The following is a 17,264-nucleotide window of genomic DNA, read 5'->3' as shown; positions in this document are numbered from 1 at the left end:
CAGATAGGTGAGAGGCTTGGAATGAGGACCTCAGGAGCACTGAGCAATCTGCCCTGGCCACAAACGCCAGTTCCTGCTGGGAGCAGTTGCCATTAGAGGCAGTAGCACTCACCAACTTATGTTATGTCTACACAGCAAAGAAAAAACCCGCAGCTGGCCAGTGCCAGCCAACTCGGGCTCGCAGGGCTCGGGGTGTGGGACTGTTTTGTTGCTGTGTAGACTGCCAGGCTCAGGCTGCAGTGGGACCATTTCACCCTACAGGGTCCTAGAGCTCAGAATCCAGCCCGAGCCTGGAAGCCTACCACACAATGAAATAGCCCCGCAGCCCAAGCCAGGGCTGGCTGGCACAGGCCAGCTGTGGGTTTTTCTTTACTGTGCAGACATACTCTTAGATGAAAGACAAAGTCTTCTCAGTTCTAGGATAGCCTTAGAACCAGACATGGTACAATCCCCTGACCTGCAGCCAAAAAACAGGCCAGGCACAAGAGGCTTCTGCTTCCCCACTTTAGAGGGCTTCAAAACAGAGGCTCTCTTTGCTGCAGAGGACTACATTCTTCAAGTGCGAATATGCAGGGCTACGCTGAAGAGGAATACTAGAGCATTTTCCCTAGTCATGTGGTCAATTTATGTACAGAATGAAAAAAAGATGTTCAGGATACAATAATGTCTCTCAGAAACAGTGGTAACAAAAGGCAGTCATGGCAAAACAGAAATAACAATGACCTACTCTGTCCCTGCCCAGGAATGAGGGCCTGTCCTCAAGACAGATCAGAGGTCTGTCTCATAAGGCCTCTGTCAAAGGAAATCCCAAAGTGTGCCAGTCCTTTTGGACCTGCGGTGTAAAGACGTGACATGGCAAAAATCAATCTCATGAATGGTTCTCCATGAGGAAATGTGAATACAGCTCTGAAAAGGCAAAGTGGCATGAGATATACCGTTCAAGCCCAATCTTTCTTTTTGAGGGTCCTTGGGGTTGGATTAGGTAGAGTACCATGGAACTGAAACGTGAGACAGTCCAGGAATCTAACTACACAAAAGTATAGAAATGAAGTAAATGTTCTTTGTGAAATTATCCAAAACAGTCTTAACAACAGTAAAACTACTAATGCTACTAAAAACTCTGACTAATAACTCAGGGAAGTCTAGTAAAAAAAATCATACCAAAATTCTATGCACAGAGCAAAGGTCTCTACATCTGCAGTTACCTGTGGAAAGAAAGGAACTGAGGGGGCTGGAGACTATACAGGTCAAATCCAAAATCTGGTGCTGCAGAGTAGAGGCTTATGCAGTCCAACAGGCACGGTATTTCTAGAAAGTTCTTGAGGTTCACTGTGCTGCAGAGGGCTGCATTCTTCAAGTGGGAATATACAGGGCTACTTTGAAGAGAAACAGACCATTTTCCCTAGTCATGTGGTCAATTTATGTATAGAATGAAAAAAAGGCATGCAGGATACAATAATGTCTCTCAAATACAGCAGTAACAAAAGGCAGTCATGGTAAAGCAGCAGTAACAAAATAAAGCTACTAACATAGGGCTGTGCGTCCTTTTTGAGACTACAAAACAGGTCTATTGCCCTTGCTGTCATCAGTCTGGGTACGCAAAGTCACAGGTTAAATACATACATTGCCTATGTGTTCATTTTTTTAAAATTCAGCAGTAAATGCTGAAAATAAGAAAAAATCCTACACTAATGACTGGATGGGCAGGGGACGGAACAGCAACAAAACCAAAACAGAACACAGAAAAAAAACAAAACATTGCTCTCTAGAAACCAATCTGAAAAAGAGAAATCAACCCCTAATTAACAAAAAGCAGAAAATATGACACTCAAAGATGAGAACAATACAAGAATTCCTCCCATCCCAATGGCAGACAATAAAAATACAGTTTAAATAAAATTAAATGGGGCAGGGAGGGACAATTAAAATAAAGAGAGACAACAAAAAAATGCAAAGGGGAAATGCAACTAAATTAATTACTTAACATGCACCACCACCACCACAATACCTCCACCCACCCACTCCCCCCTCCCCCCTCCCACACAGGAAAAATTCTAAACGCAAAAAACCCCACCCCAAAATAAAAATAAATAAATAAATAAATAAAAGCACACCAAACAGCCAGTCAGAAATGGAGATGTTGGAATTGACTGATGAGCAAAGGACTGAGGTAGCAGGAGCTAAATATTAGGAAGGAGAGCTAAAGAAGGAATTACATGTCTGGCTCTTTATTCTGACTTTACAAGCTGTGCTACATAGTGCATGGATGTGTCTGAAGAACTGCATGGGGCTGACAAGCATCAAGCACAGAATCCTTTGAACAATATGATGATTAAAACATCTACAGTGCATATACTGGGAATATCATAACACATTATAAGTGTGAGGGAATTCTGTCTTGGCATTAATGCGAAGACCAAGGTGACAACAGTTAACAAATGTTAAATTCGCTGCATGGTCAGTTATTTCCCTCTCTAACAAAATACTGTAATTGGGATCTAGTACCCTGACAAAATATTGCAACACACATCAGAATACAGACAAAGACACCAATGCTACATCAGGATTCGTTAACATGGACCCTGAGCTCAAACAGAATTCCACAGAAGATATTGGGACTGTGCCCAGGTACAAGGGTCTTCTTTAATGCAGAATCCCAGTGCAGAAACTGAGCCTTAGGAACTTAATATTGGCTCAACCAACGTGTGGCGACACTTCAGTTTTACTCAGCTAAAAACGAAAGATAATGTTCAAATCCTGTTGGAATGGAGTTATTATCTTTCATAGAGTGTACATAATATCAGTTAGGTTTTCAAAGAATACTTCTTGTGTAATACATGTTTTAATAACAATCATACAATTGACTATGTGGAAAAATGACGATTATGTGATTGTTCATGCTACTTGACTTAGGGTTTTTTTTAAAAGATACATTTGTTTAGAAACACTCAAAAAAATTGTTGTGAAGAACAGCTAAGATTTATTCCCTCCCCCTTTTTAAGTGTCATTGCATTGCAATTATGCAAACAAAGAGTGGAAAATCGATATTTCTGATGTATGTTTGAACACTTTGGCATAAAATGGTCCTCATGCTACTCACCTTGATCTCTTTCATGCCATGTCCGACTCCCAGCAGCTGGTGAATTTGGAGAGGGGTAAAAGTCTCCGGTTGGGCTTGGTTCCATATTTTCATCTATGGAGATAGTTTTGGGTCTCTTGCTGTTGAAATAACAAAGGTGTTGGTATTAAGACTTATGTGCAGTTAGCATTGGTACTGCAGAGGCTATAAGGATTTAAACAATTTTTTCAACAGAGAGCAATTAAAAGAAACACCATGAAAACAAATGTTAAGGCTGACCCCTAACATAGGTCACACAGGTGTGTGCACTGTATATAAATATTTACATTATATAGTTGGCATGTGTGCATAATACACAAAAAAACCCGCTGTGGGGAGAATTTTCAATCTCTGCATGTTCTAAGTCTGGCAGCATTTAAGACCGTGGCCAAACGTCCAAAACCTGCAACCTGCTCTAAAAGAGTAATGTCACTAAAATGTTAAATTCTCTGTATAATTCATTTCAGGCAAAGAAAAGCAATGGAAGAGTGTTTCTGCACCCCAGATAAGGTCAGCCAGGTAAGACTTCAATAGCTCAGAATATGCTAGTAGAAGGAAAGCTTACTTTACCCACTCCACCAGATCAGAGTACCAAGTTACTATTCAAAGAGGCCTGCCCTGAAGCACAGTCTTTTCATTTTTGGTTAGTTTAATTTAAAATGAAAGGTCTGCATTTCAAACTCCATCATTCAAAGAGATTCACTTCACTTCAATCTAGTAGGAGAAAGGCAAGTTTCTTCTTATCAATGCCTTCTGAAACTTCTCAGAATAAGCAAATTTCCGAAGGAAGATGGGGAACCAGGCATGAAGGTTTAACAATATTTTGACAATACCATGAAATAATTACGACAATACCATGAGGATGAATTTATATTTGATTTAAAAGGTGAAATGTAAGGCTGAAAAGATAATGGAGTTAAACTCAGAAATGTACACTAAGACCTCACAATAACCAGACTGAGACATTGTTAATAATAACCTTGTTAGTAATTATTTCAAAAACTGTGATGCTCTCTGCCCCTCCTAAGACCATGTGAATGATGCTTCAGAGAGTCAGAATCCATAGAGGTGGAGAGGAGTAGGCCAGAGTTGGCTGAAGCAGGGATTCAGTGGCCCCATTTATCATCCCTTGACTAGCCTCGCAGAAATTTCCCAGGAAAGATAATACAACTCTTGCCTATATCACGTTCCACCAATTCTGCTTCTGCACTAGGGAACTCCCTCCACTTAACAGGAGGTTCTGGGGGAAGCCACAGCCAGAACCAGGCCCTGGCTCCCTCTAGAGCAGGGATCAGCAACCTTTGACACATGGTCCATCAGGGAAATCTGCTGGCAGGCCGGAATGGTTTGTTTACCTGCAGAATCTGCAGGTTCATCCCATCCCAGATTCCACTGGCTGCAGTTCGCCTTTCCAGGCCAACGTGGGCTGCGGAAAGCAGCGCGGGCCAAGGGATGTGGCCATGTGCCAAAAGTTGGCGATCCCTGCTCTAGAGTCCTGTGAAGGATGGGGACCTATCCCATGGCCTAGTCCACTGGAGACAATCCTTCTCCTGTCATAACAACCTGGCAAGAACTCTAAGAGGAAACACTCAAATAGTTATAATTAACCTTTGTGTGCTCCTTCAGGAGATCGAGATCCGACTTCCGGTGCTTCATGTCCCCAGTATTAAATTTACATATAATGTGGCTGATTTTTCTTTTTCCCCCCCTTCCCTATTCTATGCCTGACCCAGGATGCTAACGAGCCCTCTACCAGGGGCAATTATGAGTCACCACCTTCTCACCAGCTAGTGAAAGTTCTGGAGCAACCAGGTTTTTCTCACAGAATAGTATTAGATTGTTTTCTAAAATCCAGAGAAATCTGACTGGCAGATTAGGAGATCATTTACCTATTTACCTATAGGAGCAGCGAAAGGTGAGTCTTAGCATCCTTTCAAAAGGATGCAAAACGTGAGAAAAGGCAGCAGTGTTAAATAAAAACAAAACTGTGCTTCTCCACAGAGCTACAACTGTTCTGCCTAGTCAGTCAGTAGTGTTAAATGCACCCCTTCTTCTTGCAAATGTAAAATCTCTGTGTGCGTATAACTGAGCAGTTTTAGAACACATTGCTTTTCGCTAATAGACCACTAGAATGTGGCTTCCTCTATTAGACCACTAGAAAGTGGTTTCAAAAACTAGAGTGAAGTGGTATCATTTGTAACACTAGTCCCATTTACAGGAAGATATTCTTACACCATGAGTTTATTATCCACATATAATTTATAAAAAATATACATACTCAAATTTATAAAAGCAACAAGAGCTCATGCAATCTCACACTTTCTTTACAATATTATTGAATTGCTTTTCCCACATCATGAACCCTGACTTCACATAGCCAAATAAGCAATGTTTTTGCCAAACACTAATATTTACTCTTTTAAGAATATATTTACCTGATTGGTGGAGAGGACAGTGACCTTTGTAGATTTACACCCGAATTCATATCATGGTAGTATGGCTGGCTCGGAAGCTCTCCAATCGGGAAGCTCACTCCAGTTCCCTGGGTAATAGGCGCTGAAGAATACATTATTAAGAAGAGTGAAAACTAACCTCTAGATTTTTGACCATCCTTTCTATTTTAACATTTAAAAAATCTTGACATTATAAAATTTGTAACTAGTTTTCTGCCTATTGAAGAAATCAAGTACAGTCAAGTTCTGTTAATTTTTACATACCTTAAAAACAAATGAACTGCTCCCTCTGCCTCCTCCCCAGAAAATCTCTGAACATATATGCAGGTTTATTACTGTATATTATTGTTTTATCATAGATAATGTGGAAATTATGAATGGGAAAAAGTGAGAAAGATGGAGATACAAAACTGAGCATGTTGTAAAAGCGTGTGAACATCCCCGATTGCCTATTCATGCCAGAAATAGTCTTATATGGAGAGCGCTTTGCACTGGTAAATTTGCTTTCACCTATGATGCAGATATTGTTTTTGTGTACACACACATACTGTTATCTTTACCTTTGTGTACTGTCTGTGCATTGAGCATTTTAACTTCAAAAATAATTGAACACTGTATAACTTATCTGAAGGTTTGAATTTTTCTAACAATTACAGCATACTTTTGTTATGGCTTGAGGTTAAACAAACACATGGGAAGAAGTCCCACAGAAACCACATACTTTTAAATTTATTATTAGAAGGGCATTATGAGTAACACTGAGAAGCAGAGGATTTGGCAACAACATAATCTTGTTTTTTTTAGATATGACCAAATGATTAAAAGTCTGTGTGTGTGAGTTGCTCAGGCAACACATCTTATGAGCATGTGAAACCTGTATTTCACATATGCAAATCCCCAATTTTGGAAAGAACATTCAGTGTTGCACACGCATAACTTGGATGGGCATAAAAAGTGCATGTGCCTTAGTACACGGGGCCTAAAGTGCACTCAGATACACACGTGTAACTCTTATTTAAATAACCATTGATGTCAGTGGGAGTTATGCACACAATTTGGCCTCAAAACTCAGTGCTAAGATAAATAACGAGCAGTTTTATTGAATATATTCCATGCACACATTATATCACATCAGTCTTTTGGTGGGGTACTTAAACTGACTTCATACGAATCATGTCTTGATTTACAGAGCTGTGAGATCAGAATCAGATCTTTAGCTTTGCTGAACTAATTAAAACTTGCAGGGTGTCCTGTACTAGCATGAACTAGTGCTAGTGTAAATTTGCAGCAGACAGTTTTGGGGAGGTTCCTGGAACATTCAACCATTGCAGTTTTAGTTATAAACTCCATATTCATCACTGTTGTTGTTTCTAAACGAGTTCTGAATTCATATTTTTGTTCACTCATTTCAAAATGAAGTCTTAAACAGAAAGAAATGAACAGAATTTACATTAAATACAAGAAGGAAGTATACCAAAAATAGGAGTAAATAAAAACAATATCTGGACTATAGATTATTCTTATACCATATTAAGATTTTCTATGAATTTGTATATGTGTTACAGAGAGGGAGACTACCATGGTCTACATTCAATTAATTATACTCCCTATTCTTGCTATGATGTAACTGTCCTTTAAGATCATGAGATTGGAACAAAGTAAATGAAAAGAGACATCTGATGGTTTAGCAGAATTCCAAAGATGTACAGAGGATAGAACAATGGGGAAAGGTTGCAAGTGCATGAAAGAACCTGTTTCATTATCTGTGGTAATTTTATTGACATCACTTCATTGAGCCATGCACAGCAAATGGATTTAAGTTCTTAATAAGATGTTTGATTCAGAATTTGAAAAAACAAAGAAAGCCTTTTACCTGTTTTATTATAAATGTATGCAAGATACACTGTGACATCATGCACAAGGTTAAAAGCGTTTTCTTCTTGTCTTAGGTCCCAAAGCAAACTCCACTAAAGTCAAGGGAGAGCCTTCAATTGACTTCAGTGGACTATGTATTAGGCTTTTTGCATGTGTTAAATCATTAAATACAATGTGTTAACTTACTTCTGGACACTCTCACAAGTTCTGACACATTGAAGACTCCAGATTTTACAAAACTATCCTCAAGGTACCCTGGAAAAGATCATAATACTGTTATCAACTAACTTCCTTAGAAATACAAAAATATATACACCATCTAATAGCAGAATCAACAAAGAAAAGTCCAAAAATTAGACCAAAACATGATGACAGCAGTTCACAGGATGGGATGAGACTGTTGTGTGCAAAATTTAGATTCCATACAAGAGATTCCTCAACATATCGATGAAAATTAACAACCAATATACTGAAATTATAGTTAGTCAACTGAGAAAAGTATATAACAACCTCCTTTCATTGTTCTTACCTATTTGACTGACAGGATCAAAATAAGAAGAGATTGGAACACTTTCTGTTGGATCAGGCAATTTGGTAATGAGAGATTAAACTCTCTCTCTCTGCTGGGTAAGTTTCTGGTTCGGAATCTAGGCCAAGATGGCAGTGACTACAAATTACCATTTTAGGACCTGATTCTTCCCCTTTGAAGTTAATGTGAGTTTTGCGATTGACTCAAATGGTAGCAAGGCCTTTTAGATGTTCAGTGGCCAAAGTGAAATCTGTTGGGTTTGTTAGATATTTATCTACAGGTCAAAACACAGATTTAAGAGTCCAACTTTAGGCACCCATGTTTGAAAATTTTGGCTTCTATATATTTATATTGAGAGAGAGAGAGAGAGAGAGAGAGAGAGAGAGAGAGAGAGAGGATTCTCTCTCCCCATGACTGAAATGCAGTCATGCCAGGAAATGATGCAGTGAAACAACAGCTAATATCAAACTCAAATTACCACCATCCAAGTAATGAAGCTACAAGATGTAGAATCAAGAAACCAAGGTTTTCTTTGGACGTCATCTATCCAAGTACTAACCAGGCTCACCCTGCTTAGGCTGAGATCACATGGGATCACAGCCTTTGGAGATATAGATACAACTCCTCAAGCTTTTTGTTAGATTTACAGGGGGTCATAATCCACTTGTAACATGTATATAGCTCCTGTTAACATTATTAGGAGTTATGCCTGTGCACAGAGGGGAGAATACCTTACATTTTACTCTGTACTGCTTAATATAGTCTACACAAAAGAACGAGTTCTCCATTTTCAATTAAAAATGCATTTTGCCCCAGATGTTTTTAAAATTTTACATACATCATCATAATTCACATCCTATATGGCACTATATAAAGCCAACAGCATATATATATATATAAGCAAGTGCTCCTAAAACAATTTTTCCCATTAGGTAAGGTATTAGCAGCATGAACTGGTATTCCCTATGTTTACCATGGGTATACCACTAACACAGTAAATACCTTACATAACAATAAAATCTTTAAAAGGAACTTTTAAATGTATCCACTGCAGATCATAGTTGATGGCAATCAAATTATCTGGAATGTATGTAATGTGATAAGGGTTGACAAGTCTCCTTTAATATACCTTTTAGGAACCCAGTACTTTCCACCTTCAGGTAAGTTAGTAATACATTAAAAAGCTGCTAAAGTCAGAGAAGTGACTGTAAAACTGGCACACTTTACACTCTGGGTGCATTCGGAATAATAGTGCTTATTTTTCTTTTAGGGCAGGGAAGCTTTTACTACTCTTCACTCCTGCTAGCAGTGGCTGAGTGGTTAACATGTTGACTACAATCCTTGCGGTTGTATGTTTGAACCTTCCTTGATTTCACACTGAAAAGTCACCTCTAGTAAACCCAGTTACAAAATAAATACCTGATCCATCAGGTTAGGGCAATCAAAGGTGGTCAGATTAGATGCTGGCCACAAAACCCCCTTGCGTAATGCTGACTATGAAATTGACATGCCTTACTCACTTAGACTGATGAGCCATTGGCATGGGGGAACTTTGACTCCTGTGAGCTCTGAAAGACAGCTGAAGTCTATTCTGGCTCACATAAGGGCAACCAAACTGTTAAGCAATGCATGTGTAAAGAGTGCACTTCACGGGGCAAGCTGAGAAGAGCTACCACATCCAACTGAGCTCAAACTGTATTATTTGTGCCTACTGTCTTTGCTACACTATTTGTTACACCTACTAGCCAGGGTGAAAAAGAACAAATAGTCACACTTTAAAGGAAATGAATTTCAAATGGTAAAAGTTACATAGACTAATCAATCTCAAACTTCAGAGCTGAAGACCCATTGTCAGTTGAGTGTCATTGCAATACACAGCCTCACAGCAAGCATGTCCTGACACTGTCATGATGTTTCAATCCTCAGGTTACATCAATATACATCATTGCATCTCTTTATTGCCATATGTGATGAAATAGCTCTGTAGGTCTTTCCTTCTCTCCAAGCTACTTCCTTCTACCCCCACTCCCCTTTTTCTCTTTTGACAGCTTCTCTCTGTTTCTCTGCTCCTTCTCTGCTTCTCCCACTCCCATTTTTCTCATCACTAGGGCCCTACCAAATTCACGGCCATGAAAAATGCACCACGGACCGTGAAATCTGGCCTTTTGTGTGCTTTTACCAGATACTATACAGATTTACAGGGGGAGACCAGAGTTTCTTAAACTGGGGATCCTGACCCGAAAGGGAATTGCGGGGCGGGGTCGCAAGGTTATTTTAGGGCAGGTCATGGTATTACCACTCTTACTTCTACGCTGCTTTCAGAGCTGGGTGGCCGGAGAGCGGCAGCTGTTGGCCAGGCGCCCAGCTCTGAAGGCAGCAGTGCAGAAATAAGGATGGCAATACCATACCATGCCATTCTTTCTTCTGTGCTGCTGCTGGTGGCAGCTCTGCCTTCAGAGCTGGGCTCCTGGCCAGCAGCTGCCGCTCTCCAGCTGCCCAGCTCTGAAGGCAGCACCACTGTCAGCAGCAGTGTAGAAGTAAGGATAAAGGTACTGCAACACCCCTCCAATAACCTTCCGATCCCTCCACAACTTCTTTTTGGTCAGGACCCCTACTGATACAACACCATGAAATTTCAGATTTAAATAGCTGAAATAATGAAATGTATTATTTTAAAAATCCTATGACTGTGAAATTGACCAAAATGGACAGTGAATTTGGTAGGGCACTATTCATCACTGATTGCTTAGAAGAGGAGGCATTCTCGCTTTCATCTTCTTCCCTCCCCCTACCCCCTTTGGTTTCTCTTGGAAGGAAAGGAGGCAGTATCTTGTCAAATCTTTATTTCCCTCTGCGACAGGGAGTCAATAATTTCCCTTCTTCCCCCACTTTCCTTTTTAATAGCACAATGGGCAACTTGGACAAAGGGTACACGAATTGTTCCAACATTTGCCATCTTTCCCTCCCTGGCCTCTCTTTCCTCTTCCTGTTTCCTTTCTCCTTAGAAAGAAAGTGTCAAGTTAATTGAGGAAGAGAAAGAAGGTCTAACAAAAGTAAGAGAAACATCCTTGTTTGTTTCTCCCTAAACAGAAAGTTGATTGGCAACATGCTAAAATCAAGTTAAGAAAACAGAAGACAATCTTTTTATCCCTAAAAGGGCAAGACTGCAGTCCAGCCCTACAAAGTTGGTCAGGAGGATAAGGGGAAGTACACACTCTCCTACTCCCTGCCCAGCCTCCTCACATCTCCGTTGCAAGCAAAGAGGGACAGAAAGCAGTGTTGCCAAAATTTGTATTTCCACTGTAATATGATTTTGGATTTCTTGCAATGAAGTGACAAGCTTTAGTTATCATGCTATCAAGTCAAGAGATCATGAGTTCTGGGTCCTGGATCTTCCACTGACTCATGTTAATATTTTTCTTCCCTTCACAGCCTTTAGTATGAGCCAATGTCTCCCTGGAACGTAGGGGTGTGACTAATACTCACTCATATAATGCGAAAGATCATTTCAGGCACAGCTGGGGAAAAAACCCAACTCTCATCCACTTTGCCACAGTCTTTCAAAAGGAACGTGGCAACTTAGATTTGCTTCTGTAACCCACAGTAACATAGTGTGACTTTGTCTCACGTTTCAGCAGTTCAACCATATGAGGTTTATGACTCTGCTAATGCTCTGCTAAGGACTTGTCTTCACTGCAGTGTAGATGAAGGTACAACTCAAGTGTTGTCCCTAACCCGACTCCCTGGCACACACAAAAATCTCTAGCTCCAGTGGTGCTTTAAATTCAAGCCCAGGCAGCCTGTCACGATGTGTAGGTTGAAGTCTGAGTGCTGCTGACACTCAAGCTAGGAACACAGTGGGGACTCAGCTACTCTCTGCTGCTAATCCAAACATTCTGTGCGGTTGAGGAGCTATTTTGCAGTGTGGGTGCTCTAACTCAAACAAGGCTAACTTGAGAGGAGTTAACTTGAGCAAACACTGCAATAAAGACAAACCCTAAGGCAGCTGGTTCTTTAGCTGTCACATCACCAACTCACTACCATGCTTTGCGCTACATTTTAAGCAACATGCACTGAGCAGAGTGGGTGAAGAGAGAGCAAGGAATAGGCAGAGTCTTGACTCCACACATCCCAATACACTGACTCAGCACAAAGGGAAGGTGGAAGGGAGTAATCTGCTATGGGTAAGGGGCAATAGCACATTATTTCCCTTTGCAAGTGAGCCAGGAGCAGAGAAGGAACTGTGACTCAGTGGCACAGAGACTCACCACTCTTTACAGAGAGTTGTCCATAAAGGCACAAATCAAGTCCGTATATTGCAAAGTGACAACCCAGCTATCTCCAATCCTGGCTAGTAAGCTTAAACCCTCAGCAAGTTGAAAATAATTACACATACATACTTTGCCTGGAACTAAATAAACTGAAACAAAACATGCAGATTTTAACTCCCTGAAGCAACTTAAAAAACAGACTGAAATTTCTCTATTTAATAAGACATAAAATATTGTAAAAAACTTGGCAGTGAAACAAAGCCATACTAAATATTTGATTTTACAGGCACTGTGCTACATTAGGTTTTATACTTCATTCTAGCATTATGTTCAAGCATGCAAGGTGGATTCCAATGCCTTTGAGTATAGGAAAAATAAGCACAGTATGTTTGATTCTAGTACCAGTAGAGTTCAGTGGTTTTAACTAGTTAGGAAGTAAATCCGCTGTGGATATGTTATAGAACAGTTCTTGGCTTCCAGAGATGAGATACAAAAATATTTTGTGTTATTAAATTGTTTTAATTTGCTGTAGAAGCAGGCACTATAAATATTATTGCTATATGCATTACCGTAGCATTTGTGAGTATAAGTCATCGACCAACACCTACTAGTCAGATGTTGTACAAACACAGAACAAAAAGACAGTCCCTGCCCCAAGGAGCTTACAATGTAACTATAAGATGAGAGACAACACAGATACAGACAGAAAGACAGGGGAGTACAAGTAAACAATAAAAAAATATTGGTCAGCATGATAAGTAGCGGTGGCAGCACACCAGGAGCCTAATGATTGTCAAGGTTTTTTGTAGGCATCAGGCGAAAGGAGGGTTTTGAGAGGGGATAATGCATTTGCTTTGTGGATGTTTATGGGAAGCTCCTCCCAAGTGGGAGAGTGAGTTTGGGAGAAAGAATGACAGTGTTATTTGAGAATGTGACAAGTGGACAGTGGAGCCTGTCATAATAGGCTGACTAGAGGTGAGGTTAACATCTAGATAGCAAATGAGAGTTGATAAGTAGGGTGGAAACAGGCCATGAAGTGCACTAAAAAAGGCAGCTTATGTTTGATGTGAGAGAGAAGCGGGGGAGAGTCAGGGAGGGGGGATGTAAAGAGGGAGATGATGTGGTCACAGTGACAGATTAGGAAAACAACTTTGTAGCAGCATTTTGAATGGATATGAGCAGGTCAAGACTGGATCTGTCAAGGCCAGAGAGAAGGGTGTTATCCCAGTCAAGATGCAAAATGATGAGAGCCTGGATGAAAGTTTAAGCTGTGTGGATGGATAGGAAAGACCATATCTTAGAGATATTATGCAGAGAGAACTGGCAAGATTTGACATATATGCAAGGACCTAGAGAGAGGTTCTAAGTCAAAGATGAAGAAGGAAAGAAGAAGGGCTCATAATTCTTCCCCAATTGGGATTGGCCACAGAGTTTCCCAAATTCACAATAATCAGCATCTGTCCCTTTCTCCTTGTGGTCCTGAAGGGTCATTTCACAGAAGGGAGGTAGCAGAGTGGGCTTGGAAGGAAAAATCAGGTGCTCTGTTTTAGTCACATTGACCTTGAGCTGACAGCTAGACAGCCACAGCCAGATGACAAAGTTATAGACCAAGATATTAGTTTGGACAGAAGGAGATGGGTCTGGAGCAGAGAGACAGAGATATATTAAGTCATCAGCATGGAGATGGTAGTTGAATTTGTGTTTGTGGAGGAGAATACCCAGACATAAGGTGCTGAGGGACGAGAGAACGGGACCAAGGACAGAGCCCTGTGGAACCTGCTTAGAAATCTGGAGAGCAGACGAGGAGGGTTCTCTAGTCTAAAGGACGTATTGAGGGAGCAAATAGAGAGGTAGAAGGAGAACCAGGAGTGAACAGAGTCATAGAAGCCAAGGGAGAACAAGACTTCAAGAAGAGCATGCTCAACTGTGTCAAAGGTGGCTGACAGGCTAAGGAGCATGAGGATGGTTTAGAGCTTTAGCTAAGAACAGGTCATTATACACTTTATGAAAGCTGTTTCAGAGGAGTGCAAGGAGCAAAAACTGGATAGGAGAGAGCGTCAGATGGAACTGGAAGAGGAGAACTCCAGACAGTGATACGACAGAAGTAAAATGCAGCACTTGAACATTGGAGAACATTTGATTTTAATAGTGTAAGATATCACCTTTCACCCTGGAATTTTGATCTCCCTATAGAATAGCACTTACTGTTCTTATTTCCATTATAATCTTGTGTGAAAGAAAAAGATATACAGTTATACTCCATATAATATGGGGTTATTTTAAATTCCATTATCCCTGAAGCACAGCCTGCATTAACACAGTAAAGATATTTAAATTAAGATTCTTGGTAATTTTTTCTGAATTCCTCAAGTACAGAACCTACCATAACACCTCCCTATTCCTCCTTAAAATATTTAACATCTTTTTTGATGTCCGCAGTAACAAATGTCAGTCTTTGCTGTTTAAACCTGATGTGAACATGTCATTACTAAACCTTCACTTTGCTTGAGAGATAATGTACTCTGTAGAATTACATTTTATTAATTATCATCATTTTTTAAATTTGACTCTAGTACAAAGAAAGAATCCGCCTGCCAGGAATGTATTTTGTTGTAATCAGTGGGTCAGTCAAAAGAAATGCTTCCATAAGCTTAAACCAGTTTGCTGGGTTTGTTTTTTTTCTTTCTTTTTATTTTATAAGCGAGATGTGGAAAACCCAACTTCTCTCATTATCTTGTTTTGCATGGAAGACATTCCAGAGAAATAGGTTTTCCAAACTTAATATTACAATTATCAGACTGGGCCATTGTGGATAATGGGCAATAAGCCAAGAGGTGTATGCAGCAACCTTTGGGTGACAGGATCTGGGAAAGTCAACCTAACACAGCCTGTAGTACTTGACAGCAATGTGCTTTCTCTAAATTTTTAAAAAGCAATTTGTGTTCATCACCTTCACACACACACACACACACACACACACACACACACACACACACACACACACACACACACACACACACACACACACACACACACACACACACACACACACACACAAAAATGCTGAATTATTGATTCCAGTTTTTAAACGATTAAGATTTAAAAATCAAATGTTTTTGAGGCATATATATTTAAAAATTGTTTAATTTTGCACTAACTTGTGCTGTACAGGCCTAGTTCTCAAATGACTTCAACGCTTACCTGTCATGTCGGGTTTTACAAATCTTTAACCAGCCTTTTTAGTGTCTTTTGATTTAATTATACTTTTATGAATAGAATACCTGTTTATACTCTGTTGTATACTGTCTAATGCCAAAGTCTAAAATTGCTTCTTGGTATCATAAAACACCATATTTTTTCATTTAAACCATTGTGATGCTGAACAATTCATAAAGAGTAAGTAGGGATCCAATCAATATATTTAAATGATTTTTTAAAAAAAAATCATAAATATGTCACATTGTGACACATTTGCATTTTTAAAAAGGGGAAATATAAGGTAATATCAGGAAAATTTCTTAGCAAGGGGATCAGTTAGGCTGTGGTGTCACTCTCAAGGGAAGTGAAGGAAGCCCAAGCCTTTGTAAACACTGGCCACGACACTAGAAAATGTGCTCTAGGAAGCCCAGCAGGGACTGATTTTATAATATAAGTAATCTAATATGCTGGATGGTCTAATAGGTCTTTTCTATCTCTACAGCTAACATGATTTCAATAAAACTTGGCACTTCTATTGGTCCTTTCATCAGAGAATCTGAAAGCCCTTTGTAAACATTAAGTGCCAGATTCTTTACCATGAGTAGTACCTCACTTCTCCAGGGAGCCCATTCATTTCAATGGGACTACTGGTGGCATAAGGTATTACTTAGTGTGAGTAAGGATGTTGCCAAATAAGCTTGGTAACACTATGGAAAGTAGGTCATGATAAATAATATTAAAACACTGTACTGCTTATTTCTGATTCTTTTATTCGTTTGTTTTCGTACAGTACAGTAACAAACATGCTCACAAGGAGTCTGAGTTTCTCACAGGATAGTGGCAGAGGGGGGATGGAGGGGAAGGGAATGATGCAAATACTGAAGCAGCCGACTAACCAATATTAGTTGCAGAAGTTAAATGCAGCAGCTCTTGCCTACATTGGCAGGGCTAGCTCAGTGGTTTGAGCACTAGCCTGCTACACCCAGGGTTGTGAGTTCAATCCTTGAAGGGGCCCTTTAGGGATCTGGGGCAAAATCAGTACTTGGTCCTGCTAGAAGACAGGGGGCTAGACTCCATGACCTCTCAAGGCCCCTTCCAACTCTATAAGATAGGTATATCTCCATATATAAAATATAATACATTACAAATATAACTAAGTCAGCAGATTGGGTTACAATATGGCTGTCCCTGACATGGTTAAGATTGAGCTTTTACTACAAACTGCAATTGTGTTGCAACAAGGTCAAGGGACAACCGTGTAGTAACCCAGTCCCTTAACCCCCACGTTGTAACTGGGCCACTGACCTGACAGGATCCATAGTATAGCTGGGGTCACACAATGAAATCTTAATATGCTGCTGTAATTCCAAGAAGGGAAAACTCACTTTAACTGAATGAAGCACTGCCATCAGACTGATTGACCTGAAACCACAGCAAGAAATGCAAGGAGAAGGAATAAAACCAATGTATATAACATCTTCTGTCCCAAAGGATCCTGAATTGTTTCACAAACTACAGCCACAATTTTAAAAAATGGGTGAATTAGAGCTAGGTGTTTAGCACTTCAAAGTCAAGATTACTGATTTAGTGCCTAAATAAGAACTTAGTAGTCTAACTTTAGTAACCTATTTTTGAAACATGTTATACTATGTATCTATAGGACTAGGAATCATTTTACCCACCACATCAAAGTGGTCATCTCTGGAGTAAAAGTCAGTAGCAATTTTACAATACATAGCAACATTACTGAAAAGATTAGAAAGTAAGGGTACCATAACCAGCTGAAAATATAGGGGGAATTCAGAAGCTAAAACTCCTAT

At 39.9% G+C, this 17,264-nt stretch overlaps 1 protein-coding gene across 7 annotated transcripts in view; it reads right to left on the bottom strand.

The window, feature by feature from the left end:
- The window catches only part of NFIB (nuclear factor I B), a 223,138-nt gene that overhangs the window by 66,456 nt on the left and 139,418 nt on the right, over positions 1-17,264 (bottom strand). For all 7 annotated transcript variants that reach the window (XM_050943120.1, XM_050943119.1, XM_050943121.1 and 4 more), the window contains exons 4-6: positions 7,633-7,701; positions 5,554-5,674; positions 3,101-3,219 (exon numbers count right to left, since the gene is read on the bottom strand). In XM_050943120.1, coding sequence (XP_050799077.1) covers positions 3,101-3,219; positions 5,554-5,674; positions 7,633-7,701 — 309 coding nt within the window. The remainder of the gene's footprint in view (positions 1-3,100; positions 3,220-5,553; positions 5,675-7,632; positions 7,702-17,264) is intronic.

This window comes from Gopherus flavomarginatus, chromosome 3, assembly GCF_025201925.1.
Source record: "Gopherus flavomarginatus isolate rGopFla2 chromosome 3, rGopFla2.mat.asm, whole genome shotgun sequence".
Taxonomy (NCBI): Eukaryota; Metazoa; Chordata; order Testudines; family Testudinidae; genus Gopherus; species Gopherus flavomarginatus.
The sequence above is the reverse complement of the archived record's forward strand: the minus strand, read 5'-3'. Positions and strand labels throughout refer to the sequence as shown.